At 32.9% G+C, this 17,586-nt stretch overlaps 2 protein-coding genes across 2 annotated transcripts; both read left to right on the forward strand.

The window, feature by feature from the left end:
* Positions 1-434: 434 nt before the first annotated feature.
* On the forward strand, positions 435-4,087 carry LOC114294505 (uncharacterized). Its single transcript, XM_082887176.1, has 4 exons — positions 435-827; positions 934-1,122; positions 2,193-2,378; positions 3,810-4,087. The coding sequence occupies exons 2-4, from the start codon at positions 943-945 to the stop codon at positions 3,978-3,980; spliced, it is 537 nt and encodes a 178-aa protein (XP_082743302.1). The 5' UTR covers positions 435-827; positions 934-942; the 3' UTR covers positions 3,981-4,087.
* An 8,723-nt stretch (positions 4,088-12,810) lies between these two features.
* Positions 12,811-16,050, forward strand: LOC114316388 (uncharacterized). Its single transcript, XM_082889174.1, has 5 exons — positions 12,811-12,994; positions 13,594-13,878; positions 14,014-14,532; positions 15,015-15,577; positions 15,730-16,050. Exons 1-5 carry the CDS (start codon positions 12,811-12,813, stop codon positions 16,048-16,050), a joined length of 1,872 nt encoding a protein of 623 aa, XP_082745300.1.
* Positions 16,051-17,586: the final 1,536 nt, after the last annotated feature.

The following is a 17,586-nucleotide window of genomic DNA, read 5'->3' on the forward strand; positions in this document are numbered from 1 at the left end:
AGATGAGTCCATTGTCACTACAAGAAAATGGAGCATAAAACACGGGAGTTTTTGCGACGGTGCGCTTCCCGTCGCAAAAAATGGTTTTTTGCGACGGCATTTTTAACCGTCGCAAATAAGCGCTTTAGCGACGGCATTTTACCGTCGGTAATAAAACTACACGGATAAACAGAAGTATTAGCGACGGCGTTTGTTGCCGTCGCAAATAAAAAATTTGTTGAGACGGCATGAGTTGGCTGTCGCAAATAGTGGTCCATTTGCGACGGCAAAATGTCCGTCGCCAAAAAAGCTTATTGAAACGGGGTCGGTTTAGCTATAATAATTTATCATTTGCGACGGTATAAAATGTACCGTCGCAAAAAGTAAAAAAAATTTGCCGCTCTTATCCATTTTATCTTGGCGCTCGCATTTGGGTCGAAAGCCCTAAATGTTTGAAATCCCTAAATGTTCGAAATCCCCAAACGACGAACGGCGAGCTTTTTCCCCCTCTGGACGAGCGACGAACGGCAAGCAAGTTAGCGGTGGTGTGGTGGTGCGGCGACGACGACAACGAGGGCCGGACTGGCGACGACTTTCTCACTCTCTCTCTCTCTAATCATGTGAAGCAGCTTCTCACATTTTATGACAAGGAACTTCTATGAACAAAACTTTTGAAAACCTGAAGCATTGAGGTTCATTGTAAGTGTACGCCACTTGGTCCACTCAGCAGAACACTTTCCGTATCCTAAACTGTCTGCCACAAACCCCTCAAGTAGAAGACGACTGTCCCAACTTGCTCTCTCTGTCTCTCTCTATGGAGTCCACGAGGGTCATGCTTTGTTTGATCGGTAACACTGACTAACCCTTTCTCGATTCTTTTGATTTTTTACTTCACCACTACTATTGTCATAAACCCTAATCTTCTTTGTGATTTTGATTGGATTGTTTAATAAGGTCGATTTGATGGTTGAAAAAGCTTCAGAGGTCATGGATTCAGAGTCATCATCATCACAATCGGAGATTGGTTCAGCAGAGGATGTGGTACAGGCATTGCTGGACTACTTGGTTGCTCCTATGTTGCCTTTGAAGTCCGCTGGCTGTGAAGTTCCTTCTCTTGAGCAACAACAATTGGTCGCCAAACAGGTCTCTCATTCATTTGCTTTTATTCAAATCAAACCCCATTGTTTTTTCCCTTAATTTCCCTTAGTTTTTGGCTCTTAAATTAAATTAATTTAGTGTTGGTCTGTAAAACAGTTGATCCCAAGAAAAAAAAAAAACCAAAAAAAAAACTCAGGGTTCGATTAAAGCCTATTGTTAAATTTTAGGGAAAATTGCGAAAAATAATTAAATTTTTATAGGGTTGGTAGTGAATTAAACCCAAGTTTTTTTAATTTCATCAATCTAAACATTGTTACACTTTGCCCTTTATGTTTGGTCTTTTTTTCAATCTTAAAGTTTATTTTTTCTTTACTCCAAAGGTAATTTTTGTTCAAAATTAGACAGAAAATATCACAATAACTATCAAAATTAGACAGAAAATATCACAATAACTGTCAAATAATATATTGACAAGGAACTTCACATTTTATAACATCTATTCTCTTCGCACTTTCTTGCCAATTTTGGATGCCATCTAAATCAGAGTATGTTAAACATTTTATAGTCCCCACTTGTTCATGAGAAAAAAAATGGTAGAATCGATTGAGGATAAACTAACAGTTTGGTCTTGGACATGGGAAACAAGGGGAGGGAAGAAGAATCACTCCTTTGGTATTCACGTATATGATTTAGATTGTTAATTGCATGAATGTATTTTTTATGCAGAAACATTTTTGACTTATTCCATCATTAGGTTATATATGTCCCATAAGTGGAAGTCTGGTTTATTTATTTTTTATGTCACTACAAATTGGAAAGATTAAAAAATATAAAAAATAAAAAGAAAAAAGGTGTTTCTGTAGAGTTACAAATGCCCTATTTATCATTTGCTTTTACTATTTAGCATTTTGAAATTGTACCTATGAATCTGCATATAGGTTAATTGTATCTTTTTAAAATCTATGTTCATAGGGTTTCCTAAATCTGAATTCTTGTTGGCTTGTTAGGTGTCTACATATCTTTAAGAATTTTGTCTGTGCATTTTGTATTTTTCATATAGTCTGTGCAAAGAAAATGAGTACACATGTAATACATTTTTTTATCTATTTATTTAGGTTGGTGCAATTGTTCTATACACCTATGTTTATCAGATGCTTGAACCCCCTCCTGAAGGTACCTTCGACATTGAGGAAGGAAATCTTCCCATCAAGTACACTGCTAAGGATAGCACTCCAGTGGAAACTCCTTTGCTTACGGAAGAGGTGGTTCCAACAAATTCAGATGCTCCAAAGAAAGGAAAGGTGAGAATCAACTATATTTGCTTCAAGATGTTGTGGCACTGTATTTTTTCTTCAGCTCCGCCGAAATCATGGTTGTTTATACACCCTCCCCCCCCCCCCCCAAAAAAAAGAAAAAAAAATGAAGAGCAAAATGCTTTACCCTTACTGTAATGGAAATGATATTGGCAAGGAAAGAATTAGCTTGTAAGTATCAATATGTAGATAAGTATCATCCTGACCAATTTAGTAGCAAGACACAATGAATGATCACAATTTCATCCCCTCACTATTACAACAACTTATTAGGATTAAAATGATAGAATGCATTGAAATCAGGGGGGTAGACATAGAAATGCAGCCCTCTGTCCATTTCCTGGATTTAGGAATTACATATTGGGGGTGATCCTTCACGTGTATCCCATTGCCTGGTTGGGATTTTGGTTTACCAGTGTCAAACCACTGCTTTAGGATATGGCAAAGTTTATGCTTCATTATCTGCTGGCAAGTTTTGATAGTTGACCTGAATGTGTACCTTTGATGGTATGTAAGGGTACTCCTCTGAAATGTTTTTCTCCCCCTCGGGATCAAAAATGATCTAGTTGAATCAAAACTAGCTTAAAAAATGTTTAAAGAATTCGTTCGTACTGGAACTTCCTTATAGAATTATGTTTGTAATACTAGTTTGCTTTGTTCCAATAACGTTCTATTCTTTAAACTCTTGTGCATTGGAACGTTCTATTCTTTATGTAACGTTCTATTCTTTAAGAACTCTTTAGCACTCATATATGCAACATCAAACAGTTGGTCACCATGGCAGCTTTGCATCTGCAATACTTGTATCATCCAAGAAGAAAGATTGCTAAAAATGAAGATTGGGTATGTGGGGACCAATAAATAACATAAATTATGGTCTAAGATAAATTATAGGCTGAATTTTTCTTATTAAAAACATAAATTATAGGCTGAATTTTTCTTATTAAAAAAAAAAATATTGGTGAATGACCCTCTGGCCTAAAGCCTAGAAAATATTTGAATCCCTAAACTTCCCTTCCCCATCACTTCCTTTTTACACACCAATTGAGTAGTTTCTAACTCTGCAACTAATTCTACACACACACACACACACACACACATATACACATATCTTTTATGATCACTCATTAATCACATGATATTGCCTTGATCTTTCTAGTTTCAACTGAATAGGTATTAAGCCAGAAAGTTAGATATTTCTTTCACCGAAACACTGACTTTATAACTTAAGATTGTTGAAATGCTATTAATCCGCAAGTTTCCATCAAGTCCTGACAGTAGGACACTCTCTTGGCCTATTGATACAAGTTGGATTGCTTATGAATGACAATATTGTGATTGGGATATTGATGGTCTTGATCTTTAATATTGATTTATTGTTTATTAATGTAAGATCCTTGATCATCTTTGATGCTACAGGGTGGTTGTACAAGGCCAGTTTCATCTTCAAATGAGGTGATTGGGCACTTCAAAATTGAAAGAGAGGAGGGTGAATTATCTCCAAATGGAGATTTTGAGGATAATTTTGCAGCATATGGAGATGGTGAGGTGGAGGCTGCATGTAAATCCAAGGATAATTCCCCATTCTGAGATTTTTATTAAAACTGAGTTAAGTAGTGATCATTGGTTACCTTTGTGAACTCTTGTTTTGTTTGAATCGTGAATTTATAAATGAAGAAAAAAGTAATTTATATTCATTTATTTTGTGTTTATTTTTTTCATTTCTTTTATATTTTTAAATTTTATCGGAGGATAATTATGAAACATTATGTAGTGGGATAATTTTGTTGATGTGTAATTATGAATAGAAGAATATTTTATTATGAAGAAATTGTTATTTTTATACAGGAATTTTTATATTATTATGGAGAAATTTTAATATTTTTAATAATTTTATCGGAGGATTTTTTTTTCTTTTTTGTGACGGCACTATACTGTCGCAAAAAATAGAAAATTGTATTATTTTTATTGATTTTGTTACAGGTTTTACTTTTTGCGACAACACTAAACTGTTGCAAAAAATAGAAATTTTATTATTTTTTTAATACTTTTTGCGACGGCATTACACTGTCGCAAAAAAAAAAAATTTCATATTTTTAATACTTTTTGCGACGGCACCACACCGTCGCAAAAACAGTGTTTTTGCCGTTGCAAAAAAAAAGACTATTAGCGACAGTATTTTTTGCCGTCTCAAATAAAATTTTTAGCGACGGTAAAATAGTGCCGTCGCAAAAAGTCAAGAAATTTCAAACATTATTAGCGACTGCATAGTGCCGTCGCAAAAGGAAAAAATGCTGTCGCAAAAACATTAGCGACGGCAGTGCCGTCGCAAAAACTCTTTTGCAACCCCTCCATTTGCGACCCCCCTCTTGCCGTCGCAAAAAGTCATTTTGCCGTCGCAAAAAGTTTTTGCGACGGCATTAAGAGTATTAGCGACGGTATTTTACCGTCGCAAAAAGCCAATTTTTTTGTAGTGTGTTAACGTGTTCGTGGGCTAATCGTCAGAGTGTTTATGGGATGATAGTCCTTTCTTGGACCTTGTGCTTGGACCGAGTTAGGTTAATGGGCCTAGGCTTATTTGTGTTTATCAACACTCATCAACCATTAAGTTGGTTCTACAACAAGTGGATTGAAAGGAGGATTGATTGCGGCATGATAAGACAAAGTGTAGTCCACATGTAAAAATCTTCTGACTTCTAACCATGAGAATTGTGCAAGGTCCAAAGGGTCAAAAACCTCATAATTCTTTGTTTGCCTTAATGAGGAGATTAAAAATCTCTAAAGGTTGTGTTTGGCTCTACAATTTGAGTAGAAATTTAGAAAGAAAATGAAAAATAGGGAATAAAATGTAGATGAAATAATTATATTTTATTTACATTTCACCTATATTTTTTCTTTCTATTTTTAAATTTTTATTCGAATTTATGATCCAAATACAATGTATGGGTTTTAAACCTAAGAAAAGTACATAGTAGATAAATAACAAACAAGACTTGAAAACTTTATTGCAATTCAATGGATTCAAAATACGGAAAAAAATGAATGAACAAGAATGAACGAAACCAATTGTATCACAACAGTTTAAAATAGGGCAAATTACCAACACCCCCTCAAGGTTTGATTAATATACGATTTCTCCTTGAAATTTGAGAAATTGCATTCTATCCCCTAAGATTTATATTTGCATAACAAATTGTCTTATGAGGTTTATATTTGCATAACAAATTGTTCCCTCATTTGTTATGCAACTATAACCCTTAAGGGGCAATTTGCAATTTCTTATACCTTAAGGGGAATCTGTATTTTAGTCAAATCTCGAGGGGGGTGTTAATAATTTGCCCCTTAAAATATGAAAATTTGAAGGAAGTTTTAGCTATGAATAACCAAAATTACGACTAAATTCGACGCAAATGTCTTAAACTAAACTAAATTGACACGGATGTCTTGCGTTAAGTATTTTGAGTTGGTTGAGCTGGATTGGATTGGATTCAATATCCGTTTCTTATCTTCAAATGGCCTTTTATAGGAGCTTCATGTGTATTAGGAATCAATGTGCCTATTTGGTAGAGTTTTTTTTCAGCTTATTTCAGTTTTTAGCTTAATTTAAGCTGTTTTATGGTGTTTGGTACAACTTAATAATATAGATTATAACTTTTTATAAGTCAAAAATCAATTTTTTCTTGAAGTGGCTATAGGGGTGCTTAAGTAATTCAGCTTAGCCGGCAAGCTGGGAAGGGAGGAGTAAAATTACTTAAATGCCCTTCATCAATTTCAACTATTACCAAAAAAACCAATATATAAACTTTAGACCAAACACTGTTCACTTCTTCAAAAAAGAGAAGTGCTTGAGTGGCGATTTTGTCACGACCCAAACCCGCCCCTATGGGTTTAGCACCGTAACCGGCCAATAATCTGAGATTCCCGAAGGCCTGCTTAACAGTAAAACAGTAATACAGAGTACAGGGGCTGGCGGAAGCCAAAACAGTAATTAAAAGATGTCCAATGAGCTGTGACAGTCTGTATGCAAAATACTTTTTTTTTTTAAAACATATTTACATTCAGAACAAAACAGTACTATACATACATATACAAACATTCGGGTTAGGGACCAAGTCCCTACCTTAACAGTACAGTACAGGTCTATACAGTCTATACAAAAATAGAGACAGAAATGATGAATCTAAAACACCCCAGAAACCCCTAACTTGAAGGACTCAAAACCTCGCAGTGAGGCACGATGGTTGGCTTGACAAGAAGGGAGTTTAAACCCAACGCTCCTAGCTCCGATCCGGTGCCTGAACACCTACATATATATATAAACAGTAAGCTAAAGCCCAGTGAATAACATATGCGTAAAGAGGTTAAGAATGGATGTCCTTTCAGTACTAAAAACAGTCATTTATCAGTATATCAGTCATTCAATTTGTGTCTCATAATTCATGCCATAACAGTCATTCAGAAACTATAATAGTCATATGTGGTACATCCAATAGCAAAACAGTACAGTAGGTCTTAACAGACCGAACAGTCAATGATGGTCATCATATCAGTAAATAGTAGTGGTTCCAAACATGGAAACCGACAGAGATCTTTGTAACAGGAGTAGTAACAGTTCAGTAACAGTAAATTACTATGGATGCCACGAATACAGTTTACAAATAGGACAAACATTCATTCAATAAACAATGTCATTTCATAAAGCAGTACAGTAATTTGTTCAGAAAATAATCTCAATTGAACATATCTTTACAACATTGTTACTCACTGAGTTCTGGGCTACAGATAAGCTAGTACGCGTCCTCGGATGCCAACCCTACACAGTTACAGAACGAACACACACTAAGCTACACAGTTGGGAAAATAATAACTTAGTCCCTAATTTGCCTCGGTGTGGTTCTACATCAATATCCTCATTAAGATGCCTTAAACTAGGCCTAAGAATGCCTAGGATGGAACGAGGATGCAAAGATGCACTTTAAAACACTTTTCAGAATTTTGTTGAAACAGGGGTCCCGCTCGAGCGTGGGTTTTCCTGCTTGAGCGGACATGCAGACAAAGGGTATCCGCTCGAGCGTGGATTACTCTGCTCGAGCGGACTGTAAACTATAGTAAAAGTACTAGATGTACGAAATTCACGCTCGATGGGCGCTCGACACCCGCTCGAGCGTGAGACACAAGTCCTCGCTCGAGCGTAAACTCTCTCGCTCGAACGGACTGTAAACACATGTAAAGTACTAGATACACGCATTTCACGCTCGAGCGCCACTTTCCTCGCTCGAGCGGACTGCATGAACACAAGGCGTACGCTCGAACATGGAGTTCCTCGCTCGAGTGTGAGTCCAAAATCTGGAATTTCCAGATTTGAACCTTAAGCTCAAAACTCAACTCTAATGCATCAAATTCAATCCTTTTGGGCCAATTTTCTGGAAAACACTTGTAAATTCATAATATAACATGATTCAAAGCTCAATTTGTAAAATCAAGACCCAAAGGTGAGTCAATTAAACCCATTTTCAAACAAAACTTCAAGACACGTGAAGTGTAAGCAACATGCAAGAATTTAAGCAACTTTAAAGCTTCAAATACTTGTTCAAAAGAGTCAATTTCCTCAAGAACATGTTGAATTCATGAACTATACTCAAGACATGAACATGAATGTAACAAATTTCATGAAACAACTTCAAAACCTTAATCTAAGAGTATGCATACATGATCTAGCTCTCAATTCAACATTGTAAACCAATTCTAGACTTAGATGACTAAATTACCATGAGCCATGCAAGGCAATGCATAAATACATCAATGAGAGGTTGAATTCTCTACCTTAAACTTTGTATTTCGAGTGTAGAAGCTCAACTATGCAATTCTCTCTTTAATTCCTCTAAATTCAAGCATGGTTTCTAGTTGGACTCAAAGTCTCCAACACTCTAGTTCTTTCTCACGTTTTTGGTCTCAGAGAATAGAGAACAAGTGATGCATCAATATGTAATAGGCTTCAAACATGAATTGATAAGTGGCCCACTATCATGGCAATTTGGTGAATAAGTCCAACTCTTGTAATTTAACATTATTAAATCTAATTTAATCATACCAAATCAAATTTCAATCAAATATACCATAAAATCACATAAATTCCAATTAGTATAAAACATTAATCAATTTCAGATTCAGCCGCCGATAAGGCCTTCAATTTGCAGTTTAAAACATAAAACACGAACAGATAATTTAACAGTCAAACAGATAGACATGCATTTAAACTAACACACACAATTAATTAACTCAGAATTTCAATCAATTCAATTACTTATCATGATCAGTCTCAGTTTAGCAGTAATTAGTGGTGTTATCAGTAAACAGTAGTGAGAGTTGTCACAGATTTCCAACGCGATTTTCGGCGGCGATTTCTTGACCTAGCTCTCTCTCTCTCTCTCTCCGGCGTGAAACAGTGTTGCCATCTGTAGTAGAGGTTGATGAAGACGAAGAGCTTGCTCTTGGACCCTTATTGAAAACAGAAGAGAGACGAAAAAGCCAAATAAGCAAACCCACCCACAATATCCATGGCTTCCAAATTCATTTCCAATTTCATCCCCTTTTTCACACCACCAAAACCAAAACCACCACCACCCAAAATCCCTCTCCTCTGCCTCTCTCCCTCATCTTTTTCTTCGTCGAAAAACAGAGCTGGGTTTGTTCTACTAGTCGCGTCCAATGAGGGCTACAACATATCTTATTTATTAGGTTTGTTCCACTAGTCTCCTCTGCCTCTCTCAATAGCTTCAATTCCACTCACGAACATCCTACGAAGCTCTCCTCTAAGCTAGCCTACAAAGCTCCCCTCCTATTCATCACCAAACTCATCACCTTCGCTTGCGCTGTCGACCCAATCACCTACAGTCGCTGCTGTGCCTTCCGTGTCTATGATGGACTCTCCTTTCTCTCCGGCGGCTAGGATTTTCATTGTTTGTTTAATAAAATAAAATAATAATAAAAAAATATTAATTAATATTCATGTATTTACAAACTAAAATGAATATAATTTGAAAATTTTAATTAGTATTTCACCATTTTTTAAAAAAGAAAAAAAAAAGAAATAAGGAAAGAAGAGAATAAAAATAATTAAGAGAAGAAAAAATAAAAAAGAAAGAAGAGAAAAGAAAATAAGAAGAAAAATAAAATAAAATAAAATAAAATAAAATGAAGAAAAAGAAAAAGGAAAAGGAAAAAAAAAAGAAAGGGAGAAAATGACATTATATAGCAAAAATTATTTTATAACTTATTCAATAAAACATTACTCTATTGATTAAATTTATAATCTCAAAATTACATTAAATAAGTTAACAACTTATATTTAGAATTATAATTTATAATTTGGTAAGGCATAATTTATAATTATTTTTTCCCGTCACTAGCAAACGGCCCAACATTTGATTCTTCTCAATCAATTCTTGTTAGTGGGAATAGCATGCTTCGTAGATTGTTATTTGTCCCGTCATGGCCATATAAGCATTTCTGTGTATCCCAAAAGAAGCGGACAGTTCAACCCTTTCTATTCTTAGCCATTAATTTTATTGACAGTAATGACTTAGAGTTTTAAATAAAAAATTTTAAATTTATTATTAGTGACGGGAAAATTAAAAAAATAAAATAAAATAAAACAAAACAAGACACAATATATATTGTGACAGTGAGACCCACTGTCATATTATTAATAATAAGTCTAATTAGAGTTTCCATGCATTTTGTTTTATTAAGGGGTAATGGATCTTTGGAGGATTGTTGCGTGAATAATGATTTGAACTCTCTTTTTTTCCTACCTCCTTAACCTCCTTTTTATTTGATTAGTTACTTTTTTTTTTTTTTTATTCATTCTCTTCCAATCACCTCCTATCACGTGTCTATAAAGGGATAGTAAAAATAGTGATTAAAAGAGGTCTCAATCATCACCTTTACTACGTGTCTGCCATCAACTACTTTTTTCATATTCCCTGATACATCTCCATAGAAATAGCAACAGTTGAGCTTTTTTATTCTTAGCCATTGTAGTGTCCTTTATCTCTTGGTTGGATGCTCGCCAAGTGGTGCATCTCTTGAAAATCTTCCAGTTGATTTATTGATGTAGCCATTTGGAGAATCAATCCTTATTTAATAAGAATCTTTTGACTTAACAACTCAACCAATGTCATCATTGTTCATCATTGATTTATATCCCAAAATAGTAGGCCTGCTATGGAGACCTCTAGAATTACATACTATCAGACTTTTATATTCCAGATGGCACTTTTTTGGAGAATTCTATTTACATCTAAAAAATAATTGAGGATTCTTAATTTCTAAGGACTTTTTTTAAGTGTACAATTTACACCTTATACATACGTCTTTCTATTTGTTGTCTTGTTTTATATTTACACCTTCCACTTACACCTTTTGTGTTGGTTGCATATGGTGTTGAACCTTAAAGGGTTGCACACCATAACAGCACCCAATTTCTAAATACACACTGCTTAATTATTTAAAATTTTATATTATTTTTAATATATTTTATAATATTTTTCAAATAACCTTGAGTAAATCTAAATAATAAATAATAATAAATTTTTTTAAAAAAATGTCAAACTAATTATCAAAACAAATCTTCAATGAAGAAATGATAACGTGATCAATCCAAAAATTACTGTTGCAAGGACGATCCAACTAATTTATTTGTTTCTTTTTATTATTATTATTATTTTGAAGAAAAAGTGAATATAGATTATTAGGGCCCCTATGGTGATCATTTGGGTTTTACCGTTGAAAAATAGTTTGTAAATTGTTTCTTATTCAATTGTTTGGATTTTAGATTCGTAAAAATAGAAAAGTGAAAACAAATCGAAAATCCAAACACAATTTAGTAGACAACATATGGAGATTGTTGTTAATAACTTGTGATAGAATTTATTTTGTTGTTTAATTCTATCAAAACTTCTACATCAGAACTTGAAGTTCAGTTTGAATTGAGAATAGCCAAATTATGTGATCATCTAAAAGTGTATTAATTTTGAAAAACAGTTTAAAAAGATATTGAGGTTGTATGGCTCAACTTTAAATGGTTTCATATTCAATTGAATACGTAAATTGTTTTAAATTTGGAGAAGTTACACAATATTTTGATTATTACTCTCATTTATTGTTGGATTTTGTTCAAATTTTCTTCTAGGGTTTAGGGTTTCAAAATAATAAAAAACAATCAGTTTGTTAGGTTATAGCTTTCAGAAAATTGCTTTTAGAAAATTCTACTTTTTTATTTTCCGTATATTAATATTTTTCATGAATTTTTTTAATATTTTAAGCAATATTTTTTAATTTTTAGACATATAATATAAATATACCTAAAAAGTATAATATTTGTGAAAAATCTTTAAAAAATACACTGAATACCAAAAATATGAAAATTCAGTACATTTTTTGAATTTTTGTGTATTTAATAATTTTTTTAAATATTTTACTATTTAGATATATCTAAGTAACGTGCATCTAAAAAAGTAAAAAAAAAAAATTACTTAAAATTTAAAAAACATTCACTAAAAACAAAAATAAAAAAACACGAAAAACAAAAAAACTTAGGCCTTGTTTGATATAACTCTTAAAACATAATTTTTGAAAAAAAATTTCAAAATTTTGTTTCGTTGGAATTTTTTTAAAAAAAAATTTAAAAATCACTTTCTCTCTCCTACACATCAATCAATCACTTTCTATCTTTCCTCTCTCATTCTCAATCATTTTTTCTCTCACACACATCTACTCAATTACAACAAAATATCAAATCATTTCAAATTCCCAAACTCTAAAACTATTTTCAAAATATACAACTAAATAAATCAAAAAAATTTCTAAACTTTCTCCCCAAATTTTTTTTTGAAAATTTATCTCAAAACACAAATCAAGCACACTTTTAATTTTCAAAAAACTGAAACCAAACACACTGAATGATGTTGATGATAATGGTAAGTTTTGGTAAGATGTATTGGAGTTTTGGAGGATGGATGAAGATGATGGAGAAGAAGAAATAACTTTAATCTCTCGGAGAAGAAGATACAGAGATTTGAATAAGAATAATTAATTAGGGTGTATGATGAGAAATTTTTTTTTTATTTTAAGATTAATATATATTATCCTTATTAGTAAATTTACATTAAGATATAATATGAATTTAAATTGGGCGTATTGAGATATTTTTAGGGTTTAAATAGAAGGGTTTTTTACTGGCCGGTCCTACCTTTTACACTTATTCCCCTCTTAGTCCTGAGTTTTGCTCTTGTGCACCAACAGGTTCTGAGCCTTTTTTTTTTGTACCGTTTTACCCCTCCTCTGTTTTGGCGCGTTTCTGTTTGGATTTTCCATCAAAATATTGTGTTATGCGTATGGGTTTATGATTTGGATTTCTATGGAACTTCACAATTTGCTAATGTATTATTGTGGAGCTTTTGTGATTTGTGATTTCGCGCTTGGCGTATTTTCGCGATTTGCGATTTGCGATTGCGTGTTTGGTGAATCTTCCTATTTGCAATTTCGCGTTTGGTGTATAGTTACATCTTCTGATTTGCGATGTTGTGGAGTTAGGTTGACTGGTATGTTTGATTTTGATTTCAATTTCAATGTTTTGGCTCCTTTAATTTCAATGTTGTGGAGTTAGGTTGACTGGTATGTTTGAGTCAGGTCGACTGTGTTCTGATTTTGTTGTGATATTATTGTTACTCTGTTGTTTCTGTTGCGATTGAATTTGTATTTTGATCATGATATTGAAAGCTTTGAGATATGTATATGCAAAGAATTTTATATTTTTGTTTTTTTTGTTTTTTTTTTGTTACAAAATTGTCTTGATTGAACACAGGTGCTGGTTTGTTATTTTATACAGTGATAATTTTATCACTAAGTATTTTAGGGGTGTTGTTGGATTAACTTTTTCAACAGTGATAAATCTATCAGTGAGTATGGGAATAGGAGATGAAAATGTTGCATAATGTAATGGTAAGATTCAAATCGAGTTACCATGTCTAATAAGTGTAAGCCTTATTCACTGATCTTGGTCTTTGGTGGTGTTAACTGTTAAAGTTATCAGTGTTGGTTTTTGGATGTGTTTGAGTTGGTTAATAATTTTATCACTGTATTTGATTTTGTTTTAGGGTGTTTGAGCTGTTTGCTGAAATATAATTGTTGTTTGTTGTAGGATTTATAGTGATGGAGAATTGTTTCTTTCTTATGTGCAAGTTTAGAGGTGTGACATTGGTTATCAAGTATAATGATGGATTTAATTTCAATGATTTGGTATATAAATTGTGTGCAAAGTGGAGTGAGTTAGTTGGTAGTTCTTTGAATATATCGTATTCAATGCCTGGACATTCTTGTTGTGGTCTACAAAGTGAAGAGGATTTGGAGGTTATGGTTAGACTTGCACTTTCTTGTGATATTCATTGTATTAATGTTTTTGTAAAGTGTTGTTCTTTGGGTCAAGGTTATATGATTTGTGATGGTGAAGCTAGTAGTAGTAGTAGTAGTGTTGTTTGTGAAACTGATTTTTTGCCTTCATTTTATTCAAATCAACGGAAACCTTTGCTCTCTAATGAGTGGGTTAATTGTATGAAAATAGTGGGACAAAGGTTTGCTCAAGGAGTTGTTGAATTTCGAGATGCGTTGTCAAAGTATTCTATTCATTCCGGTTTTGATTTTGATTTTGTTAAGAATGATAAGGATCGTGTCACTGTTCATTGTAAGAGAAGGGCTGATTTGGGATGTTTATGGAGCGTGCATGCTAGAGTGGAAAACTATAGTAAAGCTTTTGTTATTAAACAATTTGATGATGTTCATACTTGTGGATCTTCTTTTCGTACTGTTAAACATGCTAGGATGACTTCAAGTATGATTGGTGGGCTAATTTCAAGTGATATTCGTAATAAGGCTTTGACATCGGTTAGTAAGGTGGTTTGTGATTTCAAGGAGTATTATGGAATAGAAGTTTCTTATCGGCGAGCTTGGATAGGTGTTGAAAAAGCAAGGGGTCTTGTTTTTGGTGACTATTCATCATCGTTTGACAATTTTCGTTGGTATGTTGATGTCTCTAATGATTGTAATCCGGGGAGTGTTTTTGATATGAAATTTGATGTTGATAGTAAAGGAAGACATTTCAAATGCTTATTTTTCGCTTTTGAGGCATGTATTCATGGTTTCAAGTATTGTCGACCTATGTTGATGCTTGATGGAACTTTCTTGAAATGAAGACACAAAGGTTGTTTATTGGCTGCTACGACAAAAGATGGTAACCAAGGTATATTCTCTATCTATTTGTTATTATTCTTAAAACAGTGATAATTCTATCATTTTTGTTACTAGAGAGTGTTGATTATTGAGTATGGTCAATCTATTAGTGATAAATTTATGCTGTATACTTTTGTTAAATTTTTATATTTATACAGTGATAAATTTATTATTCATTAATTCTATATGCTGTATGCTGTTATTGAATTTTTGTAGTTATACAGTGATAAAATTTATCTATGGCTGGTGCTATATGTTATATACTTTGTGTTTTGATTTTCTTTTTGTATTTTTTTTATTTGTTATTGATAACGTGTATATATATTTTGTTTGTAGGTTTATATTCGTTATGTTTTGCCATTGTTGATAGTGAAAGTTATGACAATTGGCATTGGTTCTTGTCAAAGTTATTTGTTATTTTGACTCCGGGGAGGGATATTGCGTTTGATACTGATCGGCATGGAGGTTTGCAGAAAGCTTTAGCTGAGGTCTTTCCGTTTTCTTCTCATTCTTTTTGTCTAATTCATTTGAAGACAAACTTGAAGATTTATTTGTCAGTGAAGAGTCATGAATCTAAAGAGTATTTGCTTACTTTTTTTAGTAGATGTGCATATGCTTTTATTATTGAGTTGTTTAATGAGCTATTTGAAGAATTTAAGGGTCATTGTGGTCATAATGTTGAGAAGTTTATTGAGGATTTGCCTAATGAGTGTTGGTATAACGCTTATTTTCAAGGCAAGAGGTATGCTGAAATGTGCACAAATGCTGCGAAATCTTTTAATTCACGGATTAGGGATGAACGCCATTTGTTTTCAATTAGTCTTGTTGATGCTATACGGGTGAAACTAATGGAGCAATTTTCAAGAAGGAGAGAAGTTGGGAATAAGTGGAATCGTATTGTTTGTCCTTTTGCAGAGAAAAAGTTGGAAGAAGCTTTTAATGATACAAAAGCATAGATAGCTAAGAAATGTAGCGATGACATTTATGAAATCTAATTGGATCATTCAGTTATGGTTGATATTGGGAAATGTTTTATTCTTGTCGATTGTAGGAAATTGATTCTTTTCCTTGCAAACATGGTTTTTGTGCTATACAGAGTAGTGGGAAGGATCTGAATTGTTTTCTTGATGATTACTATCGTGTTAGTAGTTATTGTGATTCTTATTCACATTTTATCTATCCAGTTTCTAGTATGTGGAAGCCAAATGTAGTTGATGATGACGTTGTTTTACCTCCTCTTTGTAAGAGACTAGCTGGACGTCCAAGAACAGAGAGAATACCTTCTAAGGGTGAAATCAAGAAAATTAGGTGCAGTAGGTGTGGAAAGATGGGAACTCATAATCGGAAGACATGTAAAGAAGCTTTGCTTTAATTGTATTGATTTTAATTGAATTACTTTGTTGAGAGTTGAGAGGTGTTACTTGCATTGAATGATTGAGTATTTTTTGAAAGATGTATCATTTTAGTACTTGCATTGAATGATTGAGGAATTTGTTGAACATAAATTATATTTTTTGCTGATATATTTACAGGATTAAGTTCACAGATTTATATTATTTGATTTGGGTTAAATGTAGTTGCTGTTTTTGGTGTTTTATACAGTGATAAATTTATCACTGGTTGTTTTGGACAAGTTGGTGGATTATTTTTTTGTAAGAATGATAACTTTACCATTGTCTGAAGGAAGCAATCAACCATTAATGGGGTTCCTGAATTTTGTTATTTTCAAGAATGATAAATTTATCACTGATTGTATGGGAAGAGTTGACGGTTTATTACATTTATGTCAGTGGTTGATAAATTGATCACTGTCATATCCAAGCAAATATTCTTTTTTATAGTGATAAATTTATCACTAGCTTAAACTCAACAAAAATCAATTGATGTCGCTAGTTATGCATGTTTTTTAATTTCCAATTTGGACAATGTAATAGTGTTTGTGCTTTAATTTTAATTTTTAATTTAGGTAAATTTTTTTATTATTTTTTATAGTGTTTTGTTTACTTGAATTGAGGAAAGAGACAGAGAGAGAGAGAGAGAGAGAGAGAGAGAGAGAGAGAGAGAGAGAGAGAGAGAGAGAGAGAGAGTTGCTGTTTTTTTTTTGAACAGTGGTAAATTTATCAGTGTTCACAGTGATAAATTTGTTGAAACAGAGATAAAACAAATTTATCAGTGTAAACAAAATACTATAAAAAATAAATTTATCAGTATAGTGACTCCAAACCTACCATTAACCTTTAAATTCAATACAAATAATCATATTAGAATCAATATTTTGAATGAAATTTGCATAACAAGACTGATATCAAATTAAGAACCAAACACTGTCCATAACTTTGACATTGTAACAACCAAGCATTGTAATATTCATTGGAGCAAAGTAAGAACCAAAATCATCAAAATACAGGTAACACTGTAACAAGCAAAAAAGCAAAATGTATGAAGTATTGACATTCTAACAACCAAATGAATCAATGTTTCCTTTTGTTTTCTTTTCTTCCAGATCTGTTGATTATTGCGGAGGCAAGTCATCAATGTTTTCATCAACTATTTGTTGTTGAGCAGCTTATTGGTCAGTCAAGAAGATAGTTAACATATCAGCTCTCAATTGATTGCATTCTTTGTTGGAAAAAGTAGGTATTATGTTGTTTTTGAAAACATATTGCCTCATGATATAGTAAACAATGATTCCACAATCAAGCCTGGAAAAATATTTTGAAATCAAAATATTAAAATTAGGTTTCGTTGCTCCTTTTTTTTTTTTTTTTTTTTTTTTTTTTTTTTTATAACAATGTTTTGTTATTGATAAACTTACGACGTGTCTTCTTGTTGTTGGCTGTTGATGACGCTCTCTGTCTCCTGTTGAAATTTATCAGGGTTGATGAGAGTTAGCTTCTCATCCTTTATG

This window comes from Camellia sinensis, chromosome 9, assembly GCF_055761805.1.
Source record: "Camellia sinensis isolate YWXY chromosome 9, ASM5576180v1, whole genome shotgun sequence".
Lineage (NCBI taxonomy): Eukaryota > Viridiplantae > Streptophyta > Magnoliopsida > Ericales > Theaceae > Camellia > Camellia sinensis.

Coding starts and splice junctions, on each gene's coding strand:
- LOC114294505 (XM_082887176.1), top strand. CDS start 943: ATGGTTGAAAAAGCTTCAGAGGTCATGGATTCAGAGTCATCATCATCA. Junction 1,123..2,192: donor AACAATTGGTCGCCAAACAG/GTCTCTCATTCA, acceptor CTATTTATTTAG/GTTGGTGCAATTGTTCTATA. Junction 2,379..3,809: donor ATGCTCCAAAGAAAGGAAAG/GTGAGAATCAAC, acceptor TTGATGCTACAG/GGTGGTTGTACAAGGCCAGT.
- LOC114316388 (XM_082889174.1), top strand. CDS start 12,811: ATGGAACTTCACAATTTGCTAATGTATTATTGTGGAGCTTTTGTGATT. Junction 13,879..14,013: donor GTGTTGTTCTTTGGGTCAAG/GTTATATGATTT, acceptor GTATGAAAATAG/TGGGACAAAGGTTTGCTCAA. Junction 15,578..15,729: donor GGAATAAGTGGAATCGTATT/GTTTGTCCTTTT, acceptor TGTCGATTGTAG/GAAATTGATTCTTTTCCTTG.